Source organism: Pelodiscus sinensis, chromosome 2, assembly GCF_049634645.1.
Source record: "Pelodiscus sinensis isolate JC-2024 chromosome 2, ASM4963464v1, whole genome shotgun sequence".
Lineage (NCBI taxonomy): Eukaryota > Metazoa > Chordata > Testudines > Trionychidae > Pelodiscus > Pelodiscus sinensis.
In genome coordinates this window covers 251,334,696-251,351,969 of record NC_134712.1, presented here as the reverse complement: position 1 = coordinate 251,351,969, position 17,274 = coordinate 251,334,696, and the positions used below count along the sequence as shown (strand labels likewise).

General features: G+C 50.2%; 1 protein-coding gene across 2 annotated transcripts in view; it reads left to right on the top strand.

Annotated features, from left to right (window-relative positions):
• Positions 1–17,008, top strand: part of HHATL (hedgehog acyltransferase like) — a 43,359-nt gene extending 26,351 nt beyond the window's left edge. Inside the window, exons 6-11 of one of the 2 annotated variants that reach the window (XM_006120610.4) lie at positions 2,888–3,059; positions 4,741–4,885; positions 6,263–6,298; positions 7,961–8,162; positions 12,306–12,447; positions 14,394–17,008. In XM_006120610.4, coding sequence (XP_006120672.2) covers positions 2,888–3,059; positions 4,741–4,885; positions 6,263–6,298; positions 7,961–8,162; positions 12,306–12,447; positions 14,394–14,515 — 819 coding nt within the window. In that variant the 3' untranslated portion in view covers positions 14,516–17,008. The remainder of the gene's footprint in view (positions 1–2,887; positions 3,060–4,740; positions 4,886–6,262; positions 6,299–7,960; positions 8,163–12,305; positions 12,448–14,393) is intronic. The other variant, XM_006120609.4, reaches the window with a different exon arrangement.
• Positions 17,009–17,274: the final 266 nt, after the last annotated feature.

Below are 17,274 nucleotides of genomic sequence, written 5' to 3'. Positions count from 1 at the left end.
CTCAGCTGTTTCCTCTTAGACCTCAGTGTCCCAGAACCTGTTGTCAGAGGGGTGAAATGACAGCTGCCTGGGATAACTGGCCAGTAACAGCTGATCCCCTCTGGATTAAACTCCCGTGGCTTCTCTGGTTCCATGTTTGGAAGCCTCTCCAGTTCTCGGCAGCGGGGCTCAGGCCGATATCGAAGGCCGTGTGAGAGTAACGTGCACAAGCAAAGCTGGGCAATGCTTTAACCCTTGGAAATCATCGGTTTCCTTTGATGAGGCTACGGCAGCCAACGCCAAAGGACTTCCCAAGAACTCCCGCCATGTGGGGGATAAAGAAAGAGGAATCAATATAAGCGTATTTCTTATTCAGCACCAATTTTATGGAGCTTCTGAAAGCCAAGGCTGCCAACCTCCCCAGTGCAGCCCTAGACACTCACTATGATTATTATTATGTTACAATATTCAAGGGAGGCCGCAGTTCCTGGGAGGAATAGCACTGACTGATACTGCAGAGTGTGTCAGCGAGCCACAGGCATTGGAGAGAGAAACAACCTGTTAGATCAGCCCCCCCCGAAGCCAGATTCTCCCCTGCTCGGTCATTGCCAAGAGCCCGATCCAGTGTGGTGCTGAGACTTCTAGCCCTTTCCTTCCTTAATTACAACACTGGCTGCCAGGCAAGGAAACTGCTGCCAGGGAGCATGCCCGCACTGCACTGGCCATTCTGAAAAGCCCACCAAAGTGGGGCCAGCGTCAGTGTTCCCTCCAATTTTTCAATCCAGGTGTGGAATACATTTTGTTACATGCACTGAGGCACATGCAGATGTGCACCACCAGTAGAAACACCTGCTGCCGGCTGTGGACACTCTCCTAATCAGCTGGGTGGCATTTGACTCTCTCCTGGGTGGCTGCCCAAGCACATTGCTTACAGGGAACACGGGTCAGTGTGAAGTCACCCAGCACAATAGGAAGACCAGCCAAGACTGCGCTTGCCAGAGCACCTTGGTGCGCACGGATCACTGTGTATCCCTGCACTGTCATGACCAGCCTGCCAGCCCCTCTAATCCATACATGGAGCAGAGGGGAGCCCTAAGGTTGTTTGGTTTTCCCCTGCTGTCTTTGGGGGTGAGTATTGCACCAGGTGCCATGAGCAAATCCCCATACTCTTTGGAGTGTAAGGATCTACTTTGGTGGGTCCTTGCACAGGGCATGCAGGGGCATGTGTGTCCCTTACCCCATTCCTACCCAGGCAGAAGGCCTGCCACAATCCAGCACTCAGGTTAAGCTTTTAACCAATCCCTGTAAGCCTGTATTCCCCCCCAGCCATTTCTCCCGAGTGTGACATTTTCCTCGAGATCGCCAGTTCATGCCCCCTTTCCAGCTCATGGATGAAATAAAGAGCATGCCTGGCCGGATGCATTGTTACCATTTCACGTGGTCGTGCCGTGGGAGCGCGCGGCACCCATCAGATCTGAACGACGCAGCCCCCGCCCAGAAGAACGTCCCCGCGGCTGCATTGCTGGTTCTCCCATACCCGCAAAGCCAGAGCTCACAACAGACCCGCTCTGCCCGTGACTGGCAGAGAAAAGGCATCACTGATGCAGCGCTGGGGTTTGCTCCGACCACTGTCACACCCGTCACTCGTGCAGACGGGCCAGATTGCTAGTTTGCATCAGTGGGCTGCTCGATGGTGCGGTTAAACTGCATTAGTGGCAATTTACAGCGTAGGCTCAAGCCTGCGTAGGCTCAAGCCCAACAAGGAGCCCGGAGGCACTTTAAAGACTAACGAATGTAATAGGCCAGTAGTTTTCAAACTTTTTTTTCTCATGACCAGAAAATTGTTGGTGCCGCGAACCAACATAATTTGGCTAGAGTGTGGGCTCTGGGGTGGGGCTGAGGACGAGAGCTTTGGGATATAAGGGGGGGGGGGGGGGGTCCAGCTTTGTGGGGGCAGGGCTGGGGTAGCAGGAGCTTACTTGGAGTGGCTCCATAGCGATGCAGTAGGGATACTAAGGCAGCTTCCGGCCTCTCCTGGCACCGCAGACCATGCAGAAGCAGCTGGCAGCAGGTTCCCAGCCAATGGCAGTGTGGAGCTAGTGCTCAGGGCAGGGGCAGTGCATGGAGCCCTGTGCGCTTTTCCCATCCCCTACATAGGAGCTGGGCCTGCTGCCAGCTGCTTCTGGGGTGCTGCCTTAGCACCCCCACTGCTCACCTGATCCCCCTGCAGCAACGAGACCCAGCGCCCGACATTCCACGATCCAGTACTGGGTCGTGACCCATAGCTTGCAAACCACTGTATTAGGGTATTCAGGCATACATACCTTATACCTAATACATGTGTTAGTCTTTAAAGTGCCACAGGACTCCTTGTTTTTGCTGAAACAGCCTAGCACGGCTACCCTGTGTACACCCCGTGTTTGCTGAGCCAGCAGCAGCCGCTGAGGGCTGAAATTGGAGCAAATCTCCAGTAGACAGGGCTTTAGGCTGCAGGGCTGGCCTTACCATGAGGCGAACTGAGGCGGCCGCCTCAGGTGCTAGACTGTGGAGGGCGCCACTAGGACCCAGAGTGTAGAAAATTGTGTCTGCTGCTGCTGCCTATGCATTCTCTCTGCTCTAGATGCACAGAGCTGGTAGAGTGCCAGGAGAGGAGTAGAACAGGAAGAAGGCAGAATTGAGACCTTTCAAAGTTTTGGCCCAAATGATGGAGCATGGGGGCGTCATTTGAGCTCCCCACCTCAGGTGCCAAAATGTTGTGGGCTGGCCCTGCTAGGCAGGTGTGGGGAATGCTACTAGAGCTCCACCGGGGGGTTATCTTATTCTCAGCACATTCTCTGGGTACCAGAGCAAGTGCATCCCTTTTATTTCGCCCTTTCCCTTGTTCGTCTCTCCCCCCCTCCCCCCCCAGGTAAGCACCAGCGAGCTGAGGCGCAAAGACAACGAGATGTGGAACATTCGCGTCCACGCGGGTCTCCACCTGGGGGCGATCGTCGCCGTGGACATGTTTTTCCACTTCTTCTACATCCTGACTCTGCCTGCGGATGTGAAGTTTGTGAACCGGCTCTCTGACTGGGCATTGGGTGAGTGACCCAGAGGGTCCCTTAGCCACTCTTGTCATGGGCAAGCTCTTATTTTAGAAGGCTTAGGAACGTCTTGTGTATTAACTGTGAACTAATATTGTTATTGGGGTCTAAGGGAAGACAAATCCGTGCCAAAATGGAGGCTTGAAGTTGGGCAACAAAATCATTATTTAGGCAGCTTACGTCAAAAAGGCCCAAGATGTGGAAATGCTGAGCACTCAGCAGCTTCCGTTGATGTCCGTTGGAACTGTGGGTGCTTAGCACCTCTGAAAATCAACCCCAAATTGTTTGAGGGGGGCACCCGGTAACCCGGAAATTAGTGGCCAGGTATGAACATTTTGGCTAGGGTGCGCCTGGCCCAGAGTTCTAAGCCAACAAGTGACCCCGTCCAAGTATCCACCTTTCACGTTCAGCAATGGCTTCCCCACTGCTCATCACTTCTATGTTCCTGGGGCCAGCTGCTGAGATTCTGATTTCAACCTCTCCGAGGTGAGCACAGGAGGTCACCCCAGGTAAAACTCAGAGCACGTCGGTGGAGTGGTTCCAGATTGTGTAACCAGGAGCAGCATCTGGCCTATTGTGTGTGTGTGTGTGTGTGTCGGGGGGAGGGAGGTAGATGCAAGCTGAGGCCTCGCTGAAGACTGAGCCTTAAATCAAGAGCCATCGGCAACAACCAGATAAAGAGAAAACTTGCCCCTCGCTGAGCCAGCTGTTTATTCTGGGCAGAAGGAATATTTGACAAAGGTGCTTTCTGAGCCCAGAGTCTGGCCACAGCTCAGCTTGATGGAAAGGTGCAGTTTGAGAATGGGATAAAAGCAAACTTTGATTTGTTTTCAAGAGTGGTGCCTGGCGTAACTGCTGACACATGCTACTAGCACCAGGTGCCTGGATAGATCACATGCAGGAACTGAACCCATGAGCTTTGGATCTAAAAGCACAAACCACTGCTGATTGAGCTGAACAGAGCAGACCTGCTAGGTCAGAGGAAATAGCAGAGTCGAATTATTATTATTCATGCATGATGGTAGTTCTACGATTCTATGATAATGCCTAGGAACCCTAGACCAAAACCCCACTGTGTTGGGTGCCATACAAACTCACAACAAACAGATGGTCTCTGCCCAGAAGAGTTCACACCCCAAGAAACTTCCCTATGCGGTCCAGATCCCAAATGGGAATGAGTCCCCTTGTGCAGGTTAAATGCATACTCTACCAGAATGTGCACCTGTGTCTAAATCAAAATGAGTTGTGAAATCGGACCAGTTTCACCAACATTTTGTTTTTTTGGAAGAAAACCAGGGGGAGAAGGAAGTTCTGACACAACCAAAGCGTCTCATTTTGACATGTTCCGAAGGAAACATTTCAATTTTTTGTTCGTAAACCATTTTTCATTTCTGTTTTTAAATGTTGTAGGGTATCATCATGCAAAATAAAAAGACCAACCTTGAAACACAATGTTTCCAATGATGCAAAATGATTTTTGCTTTGAATTTTCCTTCCCAGAGAACTTCAAAACCTCTGGGCTCTGATCTTACTAAGAATGAAGCCTGAGTTTGAAATCACAAAATCCTTCTCTTCTGTCCTGCGCTCAACTCTTGTGTTAATATTAGACCATGCTACTATTTGCTTGCTTCTCACTGAGCCATTCTCTTTCCTTTCTGTTTTGATGCGTGCCATACAGCTGGCCTGGCCTACTCGAACTTGGTGTATGATTGGGTGAAAGCTGCGGTGATGTTTGGAGTTATCAATACTATCGCTAGACTGGATCACTTGGACCCGCCGCAGCCCCCCAAATGTATCACCATGCTCTACGTCTTTGCAGAAACGTGAGTGCATCTAAAATGGGAATGGACCCAGGCAGAGGGGACTGATCCAGTCCGTCCAAAGGAAATATACTGAGAAGGAACACAACTTTGTCATTTTTCTCTCCTTGTAACCAGCTGGTCAAATAGTCCCAAGATCTTATCGGCCAAGGTTGCAGAGGAAGGAAGAATGGTCATCTGCTGCATATGTTAGCTAGGCAGAGAGATGAGGACATGAGCCCTCAGCTGGTGTCAAATGTCATTACTCCGTTGAAGTCTACAGAGTTAGAACTGATTGACACCAGTTGACGATCTGTCCCATTGCCTTTGCCTACTGATACCGGAATAGTGTAAACACTCTGCATGGAGAGAAATTATTTTGTGTGATACAGGGGGAAGTAAACAGCAGGAATGGGATGGACATAAGAGAAGGAGCCATGTAGGCTGAATATATGGCAGAACTTCCCCAAAAGGTGATATATTATTGTGAGGAACAGGTTCCAAAGGGTAGGGGTGGAAGTCCCATTACTTATGGCGTTTTTAAAACCAATCACTAGAAAGTGTAGGGAACAGGCCTTCCTTGAGAGGTAATTCAGTCAGTGAACTACAAAACCTTTCCCATCCCCTGCTTCAACAATGGGTCCATTAAGACATTGTTGGATTGTTCCCAACCATCCATAATGTTACCATGGGGTGAAAAGAGAACCAGGCTTGCTGATTCACACTGTTATACCCCTTTTCTGGCCCACCTGTGCTAAAAGTGTAGTTCACACCACTATTTATATCACTGAAGTCGATGGGCCAGAGACTGCTTCAGAAGCTGTATCTGCTTACGCCTAGTTCCCATTGACTTCTGTAGAGTTTGCATAGGAATAACTGCCGAATCAGATGCTTGGTTAAATATTTACATTGGAAACAAAGTCAACACTGGTATTCTGAGCCTAGGGCCAGGTCTACATTATGCGGAAAAGTAAAACAAAGATACGCAACTCCAGCTACAAGAACAGCGTAGCTGGAATGGAAGTACCTTAAGTTGAATTTCTGCAACATCCCCACTGTGGGAGGTCAATGGGAGAAACTCTCCCATCAACTTCCCTTACTCCTTGAGACCCCATGGAATACTGGGGTCAATAGGGGCAGCATCCACAATTGATTTAGCAGGTCTTCACTAGACCCACTAAATCGAACCCCAGAAGATCAATCTCCAGAACGTCGATCTTGGAATAAGTGTAGACCAGGCCTGGGAGACAAACTGGCTAATTGGGAGTAATTTCAATGGTGTTACATCAGTGAAAAATGGGTGCAAGCAAAAGCAGGCTTCACTGAATGACTATATAATATAATCAATTGTTAACACCCCATTTTCACATTTTTCTCTCGTTTTGCCTGTCTGTATTTTAGGCACTTCGACAGAGGGATTAACGACTGGTTATGCAAGTAAGTCTGCTTAGGAGATCTGTCATCTCCCCTGGGGTGTGGGACCATCTCTTCCATGGTATGAGTGACTCTCAGAATGACAGTGTAACTGGCCCTAAACGGCACAAGGATGTTAAGCATTATTCACCCTATTCACAGACAAGCCTAAAGCATCTCAGTTCTCATTTTTCTCCAGCATATCCCTAAGTAGTGATCCAGCCAGTCTGTTTTTTAAAAAAAGGGCTGAGCCAACTGGTTTGGAGACAATAAAAGCCAGCCGAAATCACCACTTGCAGCTTGGCTCAACACTTTTTGCTTAACAATTCTATCCTGGCGCCCCTCCCATCTGATTCTCTTTCCCCTCTGCTGAATCTACACTCCCCCAATCTCTGGTGACCTCGTTCAGCCACTATCCCTCTAGCCGCTCTCTGGAACCACAACGTGCTGACTCCACAAGGGGAGTCTCAGGGGGTCTTTGATCAAATGTGTGTGCACCTGGGAGCCAGGTAAATGGTTCCTATATGGTGAGGTGGCAGGGTTGTCAACTTTGGAATATTTTAAAAATTGGACACTCCAGCAGGAGTGCTGGAACCTCCCCCACCCTGCCCCTATCCCGCCTCTTCCCCTGAGGTCCTCCGCCTTTCCCTGAGACAGGCCCCTCATTTACCTCTTTTCCCCGCCCCTGCAATTGCTCCCCTCCCTTCCGGGGTCAAGAGGGATTCACCTGCAGAGCCACAGCCTGCAGCTGCCACCACCTGGCACAGGTAGGAGGCAGCTGCAGCTGAGTAGGGGCTGGTGCAGCCATCACCTCCCTGCTACCCCCCTGCAGTCACTGGACTTGGGGGTCTGTTCAGTGGTCTGATCAGACACTTAGAGCCCTGCCTGGATACAAACGTGTGTATCCGCAGCCACATCTGTATCTGCAAAAAGGAGTCATGGAGAGCCGCATCTGCATCCACATCCACAGATGTGGATACCCAGGGGTATAAAGGGGATGTCGGCAAATGTGCAGGTTCTGGATTCAAAATTTGTATCTGCCTCCTTATCTGGAAAAGGGGGCCACGGATAGAAAGCGGATCGCCACGGATTTGCAGGGCTCTCCAGACACTGCCAGCTCCCCTTTTCGACTGGACTTTCTGGTTGAAAAGTGGGCTCCTGGCAACTCTAGGAAGAGGCCTGACATTAAGGGAACCCCTAAAACCTATATCCCTGGGGGAGAGGAGCGAGAGGAGCTGCATAGAGTCTTCTCTTCTGGTGATACACATGGAACAGGCTCCTTGCTGCAAAATCCACCCCCAGGCCCAACCCCCATTTTCATTCCCTACTAGCTCTCTCTGCTCAGCTGTCCCCCAGCTGGGTGTAACTCTGCAGTGCCAGCCAGCAGCCATCCCCAGTTCCCCCCATCATCCCCCAGAAGAGGGAACCCTTCCACAGCTGGGGCACCCATACAAAGCCTTCTTCCTTCCACTGGTGTAGTAACAGCAACTCGCTCTTACCTAGCACTTTGCACCCATGCTTCCCAAAGCAGGGCCAGGGTCATTATTCCCATTTTACAGATAGGAAAACTGAGGCATGGGAGGCGATGGGACATACCCAAGGTCGGCCAGCAGACCAGCGGTTGAGGCTGGGATACAACACAGGTCACCACAAAACAACACCCACCCTGTTACCTTTGCCCCCGAGGTACGTGTACGATCACCTAGGGGAGACCCACGACAACGTTGTGAAGGAGCTTCGGGCGACCGTCTCCACCTTCGTTGTCACCACCCTGTGGCTGGGCCCCTGTGAGATTGTTTACGTCTGGTCTGTCTGCAACTGCTTTGGCCTCAACTTCGAGCTCTGGGTGCAAAAGTTTTTCCAGAGGGAGCCTTTTGCCAGCGTGGAGGTAAGAAACTCAGCAGCGACCTGCTGTTGGGAGGGGTGGGTCTAGTGGGGTGGAGTGACATGTCAATGTATGAGAACAAAATGTGACTTCAGTGGAGCGGCACCAGCTCACGTCCTGGGGCCCAAAATGCCGACGTCACCCACCATGTTAGATCTGCAAGACAAGGGGGAGCTGGAAGGCAGAACCGCAACGTGGTAGCTCTCCCGGGCAGTCTGCCACAGAACTGCCATCATCCCTGCCTCAGTTTCCCCTTGGTTTTTTCAGGGACGGAACCTGGATCTATGAGTCTGAGCCTGTAGCTCCAGACCTCCAGCTGGGCTAGTTCCATCTCTCCCCTTTCAGGACTGAAAGGAGTCTGGTCTGACCCAAAGCTCATCCTGCTTCTTTAGTGAAGCACCTCTCAGTAGTCCCGGGAGTTTGGGCTTTTGGCTCGGAGATCTCTCTACTCCCCTTTTCTGGGCTGCCCACTTTATAAGTGTCTTCTCCCCAACAGGGTGGAACGAAAGCCAGTTAAAGCAGGAACAGAAAGTATTGCTGTTATTGTTAAAACAACAAGGAGTCCGGTGGCACTTTAAAGACTCACGAATGTATGAGGGTTTTGGGGCACAAGCTTTTGAGAGCTACAGCTCGCTTCCTCAGATGCTGAAGAGAAAATGTGTGATTGTCACCACCCTGGCCAGGGCTCTCAGTGGTCTGGACTTCATCATCCCCATGCGGAGCTAGCAGTGGGATCCAGTCTAGGGTCTCTAGGTGATGCAGTCAGAAACTTGTACATATAAACTTTCTACTGTGTCCCTGGGCTCATTCCTAGCTCAAGTGGCTCCTGCCCGAGCATTTTCTCGGATGCTCACCAGAAACAAAACATTTAGGCTGTGTCTAGACTGGCAAGTTTTTCCGGAAAATCAGCCGCTTTTCTGGAAAAACTTGCCAGCTGTCTACACTGGCCGCTTGAATTTCCGGAAAAACACTGATGATCTCATGTAAGATTGTCAGTGCTTTTCCGGAAATACTATGCTGCTCCCGTTCGGAGTCTTTTTCCGAAAGACTTTTGCGCAAAAGGGCCAGTGTAGACAGCATAGTACTGTTTTCCGCAAAAAAGCCCCAGTCGCGAAAATGGCGATCGGGGCTTTTTTGTGGAAAAGCGCATCTAGATTGGCCACGGACATTTTTCCGCAAAAATTACTTTTGCGGAAAAGCATCCTGCCAATCTAGACGTGCTTTTCCGAAAATGCTTTTAACGGAAAACTTTTCTGTTAAAAGCATTTTCGGAAAATCATGCCAGTGTAGACGTAGCCTTACTCTGTATCCAGAGGGAATTATTCCAGAACTTTTTTTTTCATTCTGAAAAAAAAAGACCTAGTTTTTAGCCCACTTAGGGATGAAAACAAACATTGAAAGATTGTAACTTCCCACAGGCCAGAAATGCCATTTTTGATCCGTTCTGGAGACCGGAATCCCATGTACATCTGGGAGCTAGTGGTCCGTAGGAGGATGCAGCCAGGAACCATGCAGGGAAACATTTCTGTTCTTTGCACCAAACTGAAACCACTGACTCTGACAGCGATGCTGTAACCATCCCCTTGCTTCTGCAAATTGAACTTTTAACCAGCTTATAACACACCGAGCCAGAGAAATCTTATTGCCCAAAGCCACCACAATTTTCAGCTCCAAGGATCCTGAGATTTCTAGTTCTCTTTGAAGATTTCTATAAAAACCACTTCCCATCTCCACTGAGGATTAGGTGCAACTAGCACATTCTGCTCTTTCACTGGGGTTTACGTTTTTTTTAAACCTTAACAGCTTCTAGCTAATGCTAATAACAGTCATGACGCAGGAGAGCTTTCGCTGGCTTGCAAGCCTGCCTCCACACTGTGGGCTATTGCTAAGGTGGACAGGAGAGGCAAACACCTCGCCCTCTGAACTGTGCAAACTTTGGGCCATTCCCAAGTCTATCAGAGCGGGACTCAGTGCAGGATCAGAGGAGAACTTTTCACACACCTTTGTGCTCCCCCATTTTTTGAATCCATGTGTGCTAAAAGAGCCAAAACGCAGCAGTATTCGACAACTGGCTGCCCATGGCCCCAGGGAACGATTCCAACAACAGGAGGGCAGCCCCATGTAGCAACATCCCCATTTAGCAACTGCCCCAGGCTAGTCCTCCTCTCTGGAAAGATGGTGGCAAAAGGGCTGCTCCACCGAATATATCGCAGAGCAAAGGAATCATTAAAAAAAGGGATAGAGAATAAGACAGAGAATATCTTATTGCCCTTATATAAATCCATGGTACGCCCTCATCTGGAATACTGCGTACAGATGTGGTCTCTTCATCTCAAAAAAGATATACTGGCACTAGAAAAGGTTCAGAGAAGGGCAACTAAAATGATGAGGGGTTTGGAATGGGACCCATATGAGGAGAGATTAAAGAGACAGGGACTTTTCAGCTTGGAAAAGAGGAGACTAAGAGGGGATATGATAGAGGTCTATAAAATCATGAGTGGGGTGGAGAAAGTGAATAAGGAAAAGTTATTTACTTGCTCCCATAATATAAGAATTAGGGGCCACCAAATGAAATTAATGGGCAGCAGGTTTAAAACAAATAAAAGGAAGTTCTTCTTCACACCGCGCATCGTCAACCTGTGGAACTCCTTGCCGGAGGAGGTTGTGAAGGCTAGGACTATAACAGGGTTTAAAAGAGACCTAGATAAATTCATGGAGGTTATGTCCATTAATGGCTCTTAGCCAGCATGGGTAAGGAATGGTGTCCCTAGCCTGTTTGTCAGAGGGTGGAGATGGATGGCAGGAGAGCTGCTTGATCATTACTTATTCGGTTCACTCCCTCTGGGGCACTTGGTATGGGCCGCTGTCGGCAGACAGGATACTCGGCTGGATGGGCCTTTGGTCTGACCCGGTATGGCCGTTCTTATGTTCTTGAAGCAGCTTTAGTATGGAGCGACCCTGCACCGTGTGCCTGCCTGCTGACAGAAAGCTCCCAGTTCTTCCATTCCCATCAGCCCTCTGTCCGGAGGAGTTAAGTGTCTCCATCCTGCGAGACAAAGGAACCTATGACAAGACTCAGGGGATAATCCAGGCGTGGGCGGGTGTGCGGGGGATACGACGTGGGCAGGGTTTGCTTGATGAGGTGTCTGTGAGAGCACCACCCCATCCAGGGACCCGGATGCCAGGGCAAGCTGGCAGTTGTGTGGGGGGATGGAAGGCGGTGGCCTCAGGCTGGCCCCACTCACACCTTAGCCTGATTGCTGCACACTCCGCTCCATTGGGGGGATCCTCATGCTGCTATGGGCACTTCGCACGGAGCAGAGCTTTGTGGGCAGCAGGCCCAGCTCTGGGAATCCCTCCTGGAAGATGCTGAGCTCCCCAGCTCCCATAGAGTCCACGGCTCAGCATTTTGCAGAATGGGGACCTTGTGTTCCAACTGGAAACAATGAATAGGCTGGGGTGGAGGGGGAGTTAGACTAGACATGAAGGATGGGCCAGGGGTTAGCCTGCTACATCTGCCTTCAGATTCCCTGTGTGACCTCGGGCAAGTGACTTGGCCCATTGAACTTAGTGGGAGGGGGAGGAGAGGGACGGGCCAGGCCTCAGTGGCCCCATTCCTCCATTCCCCATCTGTATAATGGGAGCAATAGTACAGTTGTCCCTCCCAGCGATACTCTGAGGATAAAGACCGCGTGGCACTCAAATACCATGCATGTGGAACCTGAGGACACGTCTAGACTTGTCATCACTTTCGAAAGAGGATATGCAAATTCGGCGTGGCTTTGCATATCTTCTTCCCATCGCTTTTTTGAAAGAGGATTGTTCAAAAATAAAAATAGTCTGGAAGCGTTTTTTTCAACCTCCCCTTTAAAAAAAATAACAAGAAAAGAAAAACAAACCCGCTCTTCCTAAAAAAAGGAAGTTTACGCGGTTTTTTCTAAAAAGGGTTTTTTTTTCCGAAAAAACTGCATCCAGACGAAAATGCGATCGGAAGAAGATGTGCAAATTGGTACCGAATTTGCATATCATCATATGCAAATTTGAGTCGAATTTGCATATCATCTTTCAAAAGTGAAAGCAAGTCTAGACGTGCCCTGAGATGGGCACAACTAACACAAACCCTCACGCCACTGTTTCTCCGGGCAGGCCAACATGTCAGAGCCGATGTCTCGGCGGATTAGAGGAATCTTCGGGGCTGCAAACTTCTGGGCCATCGTCCTCTACAACATCCTTGCTCTCAACAGTCTGGACTTCATGCTGCTGGTTACCAAGAGACTCCTCCTGACAGGTAAATTCCTTCTGGTTCCCTCAGGCTGGACAAGCCCTTTTCTTGGTGTACAGGGGCCACGACACCGAACTCAAACCAAAGCCCCCCAGCCTGGCACCCCTTTCCAATGGGAAGAGAGTTTGTCGTGAGCTTATAAGCTACTTGGGGGGCAGAGACCATCATTTCATGCCGCGTTTGTTCAGCACCTAGCCCGGGGGGCTGACCACAGCTTAGATCGGTCAGTGCTATTGCAACCTATCTCATAATAACAATGGGGATTTATTTCCTCGCTGCCGCCTTCATCCCCTACGGCCTCGACTCCTGTCTGGAGCTGAAATGGGTAGACCCATACGCTCTTTGCCAGCCTTGTATCTCTAATAGTGTCTCAGGCCTCTTTGTTGGATGTTCTCCAGTGAGCGCCCCCCGGCTGTGCGTTCCTCCCGAGTGTGTTCAAACGGCCTGGGCTGTGCGTAGCTGACTGAGTGGTGCACACACAGGGGACTGGCTGGCTCAGGAGGGGGGTAACGTGACCCGGAGGGTTCAGCATGTCAGAAGTGCCTGATGGCTGAGCTCATTGTGGTTGCTGGTCATGTTACTCATTGAGAGGACCAGTTTTAGCCCACACAAAGCCTGGAGCTCTGCTGTGGAAACCGTCCATAATGCTGCCAGGCTCCCTGCCCCGCCCCATGGAATTACAGCCAGGGGGGCTGATAGGATCACTGGGCAATGTAGGGGGCCCCATCTCTGTGCTCCCGGAAGGGGTGGGACCTCAGTGGAGGGGGCAGGACTGGGGCTGCCAGCCCTCAGTATCACCTGGATGGCTCACTGCCCCTAAAGGCGTAAGGCAATGGCTGGCAGTCCTGGGCCTTTTAAAAATGCCAGGCCCCAAAACAATTATCCCCTTTGTCTCCCCTCCCCCGTCGTCGGGCCTGATTACAGCCCTGTGCCGGAGGCTACTTCTCCTGTCGGTTATTTGTATTGTAAACGAGGGCGTGTGAACGAACTCCCCCGTTATCTAGGAGAGAGAGGTGGATGGTGCGCGTGGGATCTCCAGGGGCAGGTTAACGCCAGGCCTTGGGGATTGCAGGCTCAGAGCGTATAGAGGGGCAGGTGGTGAAGAAGGACAGCATGGGGCTGGCTAAGTGACCCTTAGGCATCTGTCTGAGCTCGGGGAGCTGAGAATGTCTTTCCACGTGACTCAAAGCCAGGAGGGCCTCACGATGTATAGAAGACCATACTATGTTAGCAGATCTGGGCCCACCCCTGCACCCCAGTGGAGGAGGGGAGAGCTCACAGGGTCAGATCTAAACCCCATGGAGGTTGATGAAAAGACTGCCATGGATCGCTGTGGGCTGTGGATCATGTACAGACAGAACCATCCCTAGGCAGCTGTGAAATACTCTGCTGAATAGGGCACCTGAAAATTTGGGGCACCAATTTTCCAGGTGCCCTATGCAGCTGCATTACAGGCTGCCTTCTTCCTGCTCCCTATCCCGTGTGCTCCTCTTAGCCAACAGTCAGATACTAGTGAGGGCTCTCTTCTGCCAGGTTTGGGGCAGAGACGAGGAAGCCCCAAATCCCAGGCCTCCAGCAGAAGCTGCAGAGAGGAGGGAGAGAAGCCCCAAGCCCCGACAGAAGCTGCGTAGGGGAGGAGGGAGAAAGGGAGGGAGGGCAGTCCTGAGCCCCAGGCCTCCAGCAGAAGCCGTGTGGAGGAGGCGGGGGGAAGGTCCAGGCCCCCAGCACAAGCAGCAAAGAGGGGGTGGAGAGGAAGGGAAGCCTGAGCCCCAGCAGAAGGCATGCAGGGAGGCCTCATTTGCATAGGGCCCCCTAAAGTGGAAGGATGGCCCTGTGTACAGGCTCATCCCGTCTCAGGACCTACCAAGCAAGGATGCTGAGTTGCATTTGGAGAAGCACCTCACCCTTTTCATTAACGCCCACGTCAAACCGTCTGTCCCTCCGGCTTGCAGGTTTCCCACTCAGCACCTTGTCCATCTGGTTCATCACCTATTGCGGGGTGCAGCTCATCAAGGAGAGGGAGCGCCTCCTGGCGGTAGAAGAGGAGAAAAGCGACAAAGAAAAGGCAGCATAGAGAGGAGAGGAGGCTTGGCCCAGAATCCTCAGCGGCAGCATCGTGTCCTCCCGGCCGTCAAGGCCCAGGCGCCTGCAAGCGAGGCTCTCCAGCGTCATCTGCAGCCACGCTCCTGTATTTTCCCCATGTACAAAGCCCCTGTAATAAACCTCTCCTAGTTTAAATAAAGATTTTCGATAAGACCGTAGTGAGATTTTCATATGCGAAGAGCTAAGTGATGGTAGAGCCAGGCAGTACGTGATCCCAGCATCTCAAGTCCTCAACTTCCAGCTGAGTTAAAGCATTTGGTCCTGCTGCAAGAACAGCACTTGGGCTACATGTACACTGGTGGCTTCTTGCTCAAGAACAGCTGTTCTTGCGCAAAAGCTTGCCAGGTGTCTACACGGCACGCGTGTTCTTGCGCAAGTAAATTTACAAGTGTTGGAAAACAGCACTTCTTCTGGAAGAGTTATTCCTCTCCCCACGAGGAATAAGTCTTCTTGCGCAAGAGCTCTTGTGCAACAGGGCAGTGTAGACAGGCTACATGAATTTCTTGCGCAAGAAACCCCTATGACTAAAATGGCCATCAGAGCTTTCTTGCACAAGAGAGCATCCACACTGCCATAGACACTCTTGTACAAAAGCACATCTCTTGTGCTAAAGCACATGCCAGTGTGGACGCGCTCTTGTGGAAGACGTTTTGCGCAAGAACTCTTCCGCAAAACAGTTCTTGCGTAAGAAGCTGCCAGCGTAGACGTAGCTCTCGTGTTTCAGAAGAAGGCAGTTCCTCTGTACTGTAATGCACCGGGCTAATTGTTCTTCCCATAAGATGGGAGGGATTCCTTCCTCTTCCCAAGAAGAGAGGGTCGTCTTATACCTTGAAGCAAGCAGGATGGTGACTGCTTTCTTATGCTGTCTAGCGACAGCTTCATAGTGTGGCTCAGAAAATTGCCTCGCCCTTCACTAATGCATTCTGGGGAGCAGGCATATGTTTCAATCTAATCTCTTTATAACAACAGATGCCAAAATAAAATCTATACTAAAAAACAAATGTTAAAGCCCCGAAAGTATTTGAGCAAGGACTGGAGAAAATGCTTTACAATGACAGACTTAGGCCTAGTCCACACTAGGATGTTAGATAGCAGGTAATAGAATAGTTGATTAAATGCATGAATTCTTAGGCATTAGTCAACTATTTTATAGTCCCCAGGGGCAGGGCTGGCAGCCAGTGCAATCCAGCCCCACTCCCAGGGAGCACCCTGCTGCCCTGCGCTGCTGCCTCTGACACAGAGGCAGCAGCCCATGTCTGTTGGGGGAGGCGGGAAGGGGGGGGTCCAAGCTCCCTGCAAACAGAGGCTGCTGGGGGCGGGGGAGGTGGCGGGGAAGACTGTGCCGGCTGCAGCTTCTGTCCGCGGGGAGCCTGGACAGAGTCTGAGTTTGCAGTGCAAGGGGCGGGGAGGTAACATCTCAGAGCCAGTGCTTGGAGGAACCAGCTTTTAAGCCAGCTCCTCCCAGTACCAGGTCCTGCTGGCTGCCCCCCCCCCCCATCCCCTTTCTGCCTCTGATACAGTAGCAGTGGGAGGAGGGGGAATGCGAGTAGTCAATTAGATTAACTGATAAACCTAGGCTTATTGATTAATCGACTATTTGACTATTCATTCACATTCCTAGTCTACACTACGTCCCCCCCACCCCATCAATCCAGGCTATGAAACTTCAGCTACACGAACAGATATGAGGTTGGTTTGACACAATTTGTTCTTGACAAATCCCTGGTGATTGTTGCTTAGCACCTTTTTATCTTCCAGACGTTTGCAGATGGGGGTCCTTAATTATTTGTTCCATTATATTTCCTGGCACCGACGTTAAGCTGACTGGTGTGTAGTTTCCTGAGTTGTCCTTATTTCCCTTTTTATAGATGGGCACTATATTTGCCCTTTTCCAGTCTTCTGGAATCTCTTCCAACGTCCATGAGTTTTCAAAAATGATAGGTAATTGCTCAGATACCTCCTCAATCAGCTTGTCAGGTATTGTAGGATGCATTTAATCAGGCCCGGGTGACTTGAAGATATCTAACTTTTCTAATGATAGAAATGTAGCTGTGTTAGTCTGGGGTAGCTGAAGCAAAATGCAGGATTAATGCCCACAAAACAGATATCAGACAAGATCACAAAGAAAAAAACAGTTTCTTGCCATTTTAACCAGAAAGGACACTCTCTCAATGACTTAACCACCTGCATTCTGCTACAAAGACCTTTTACATCTGCACTTGAAAGGGAATCCTCTGAACTGTCATTCATGTTAAAATTCGACACTCTCCAAAGAGGATTGAACAAACACTTGAACTATCTTACACATTATCAAGATAGCTTTCCCAATTATCACCTCTAATACCATTAACTCACAAACATCCCACTCTCCCCACCTCTAATATCGTCAATTCACAGACACTTACCTTCCTTCCTTCCCCTCCTCCCCCCCCCCCCGCATCCCCCTCCTGTTCTGCAATGTGATTTGTCCTTTTCATATGTGTTCATTTTTTTAATTGTATCCTTTGGTATATATGGTTGTGACTATTTTCTTCCACTATTTGATCTGAGGAAGTGGGTCTGGCCCACGAAAGCTCATCATCTAATAAACCATCTTGTTAGTCTTTAAAGTGCTACATTGTCCTGCATTTTGCTTTAACTTTTCTAAGTAATGACTTCTATGGGCTCACTTCTGATTCATATCTATATAAGTGAGACTAGACTCTAGACCCGTCTGTGCCCTTGGCCAAG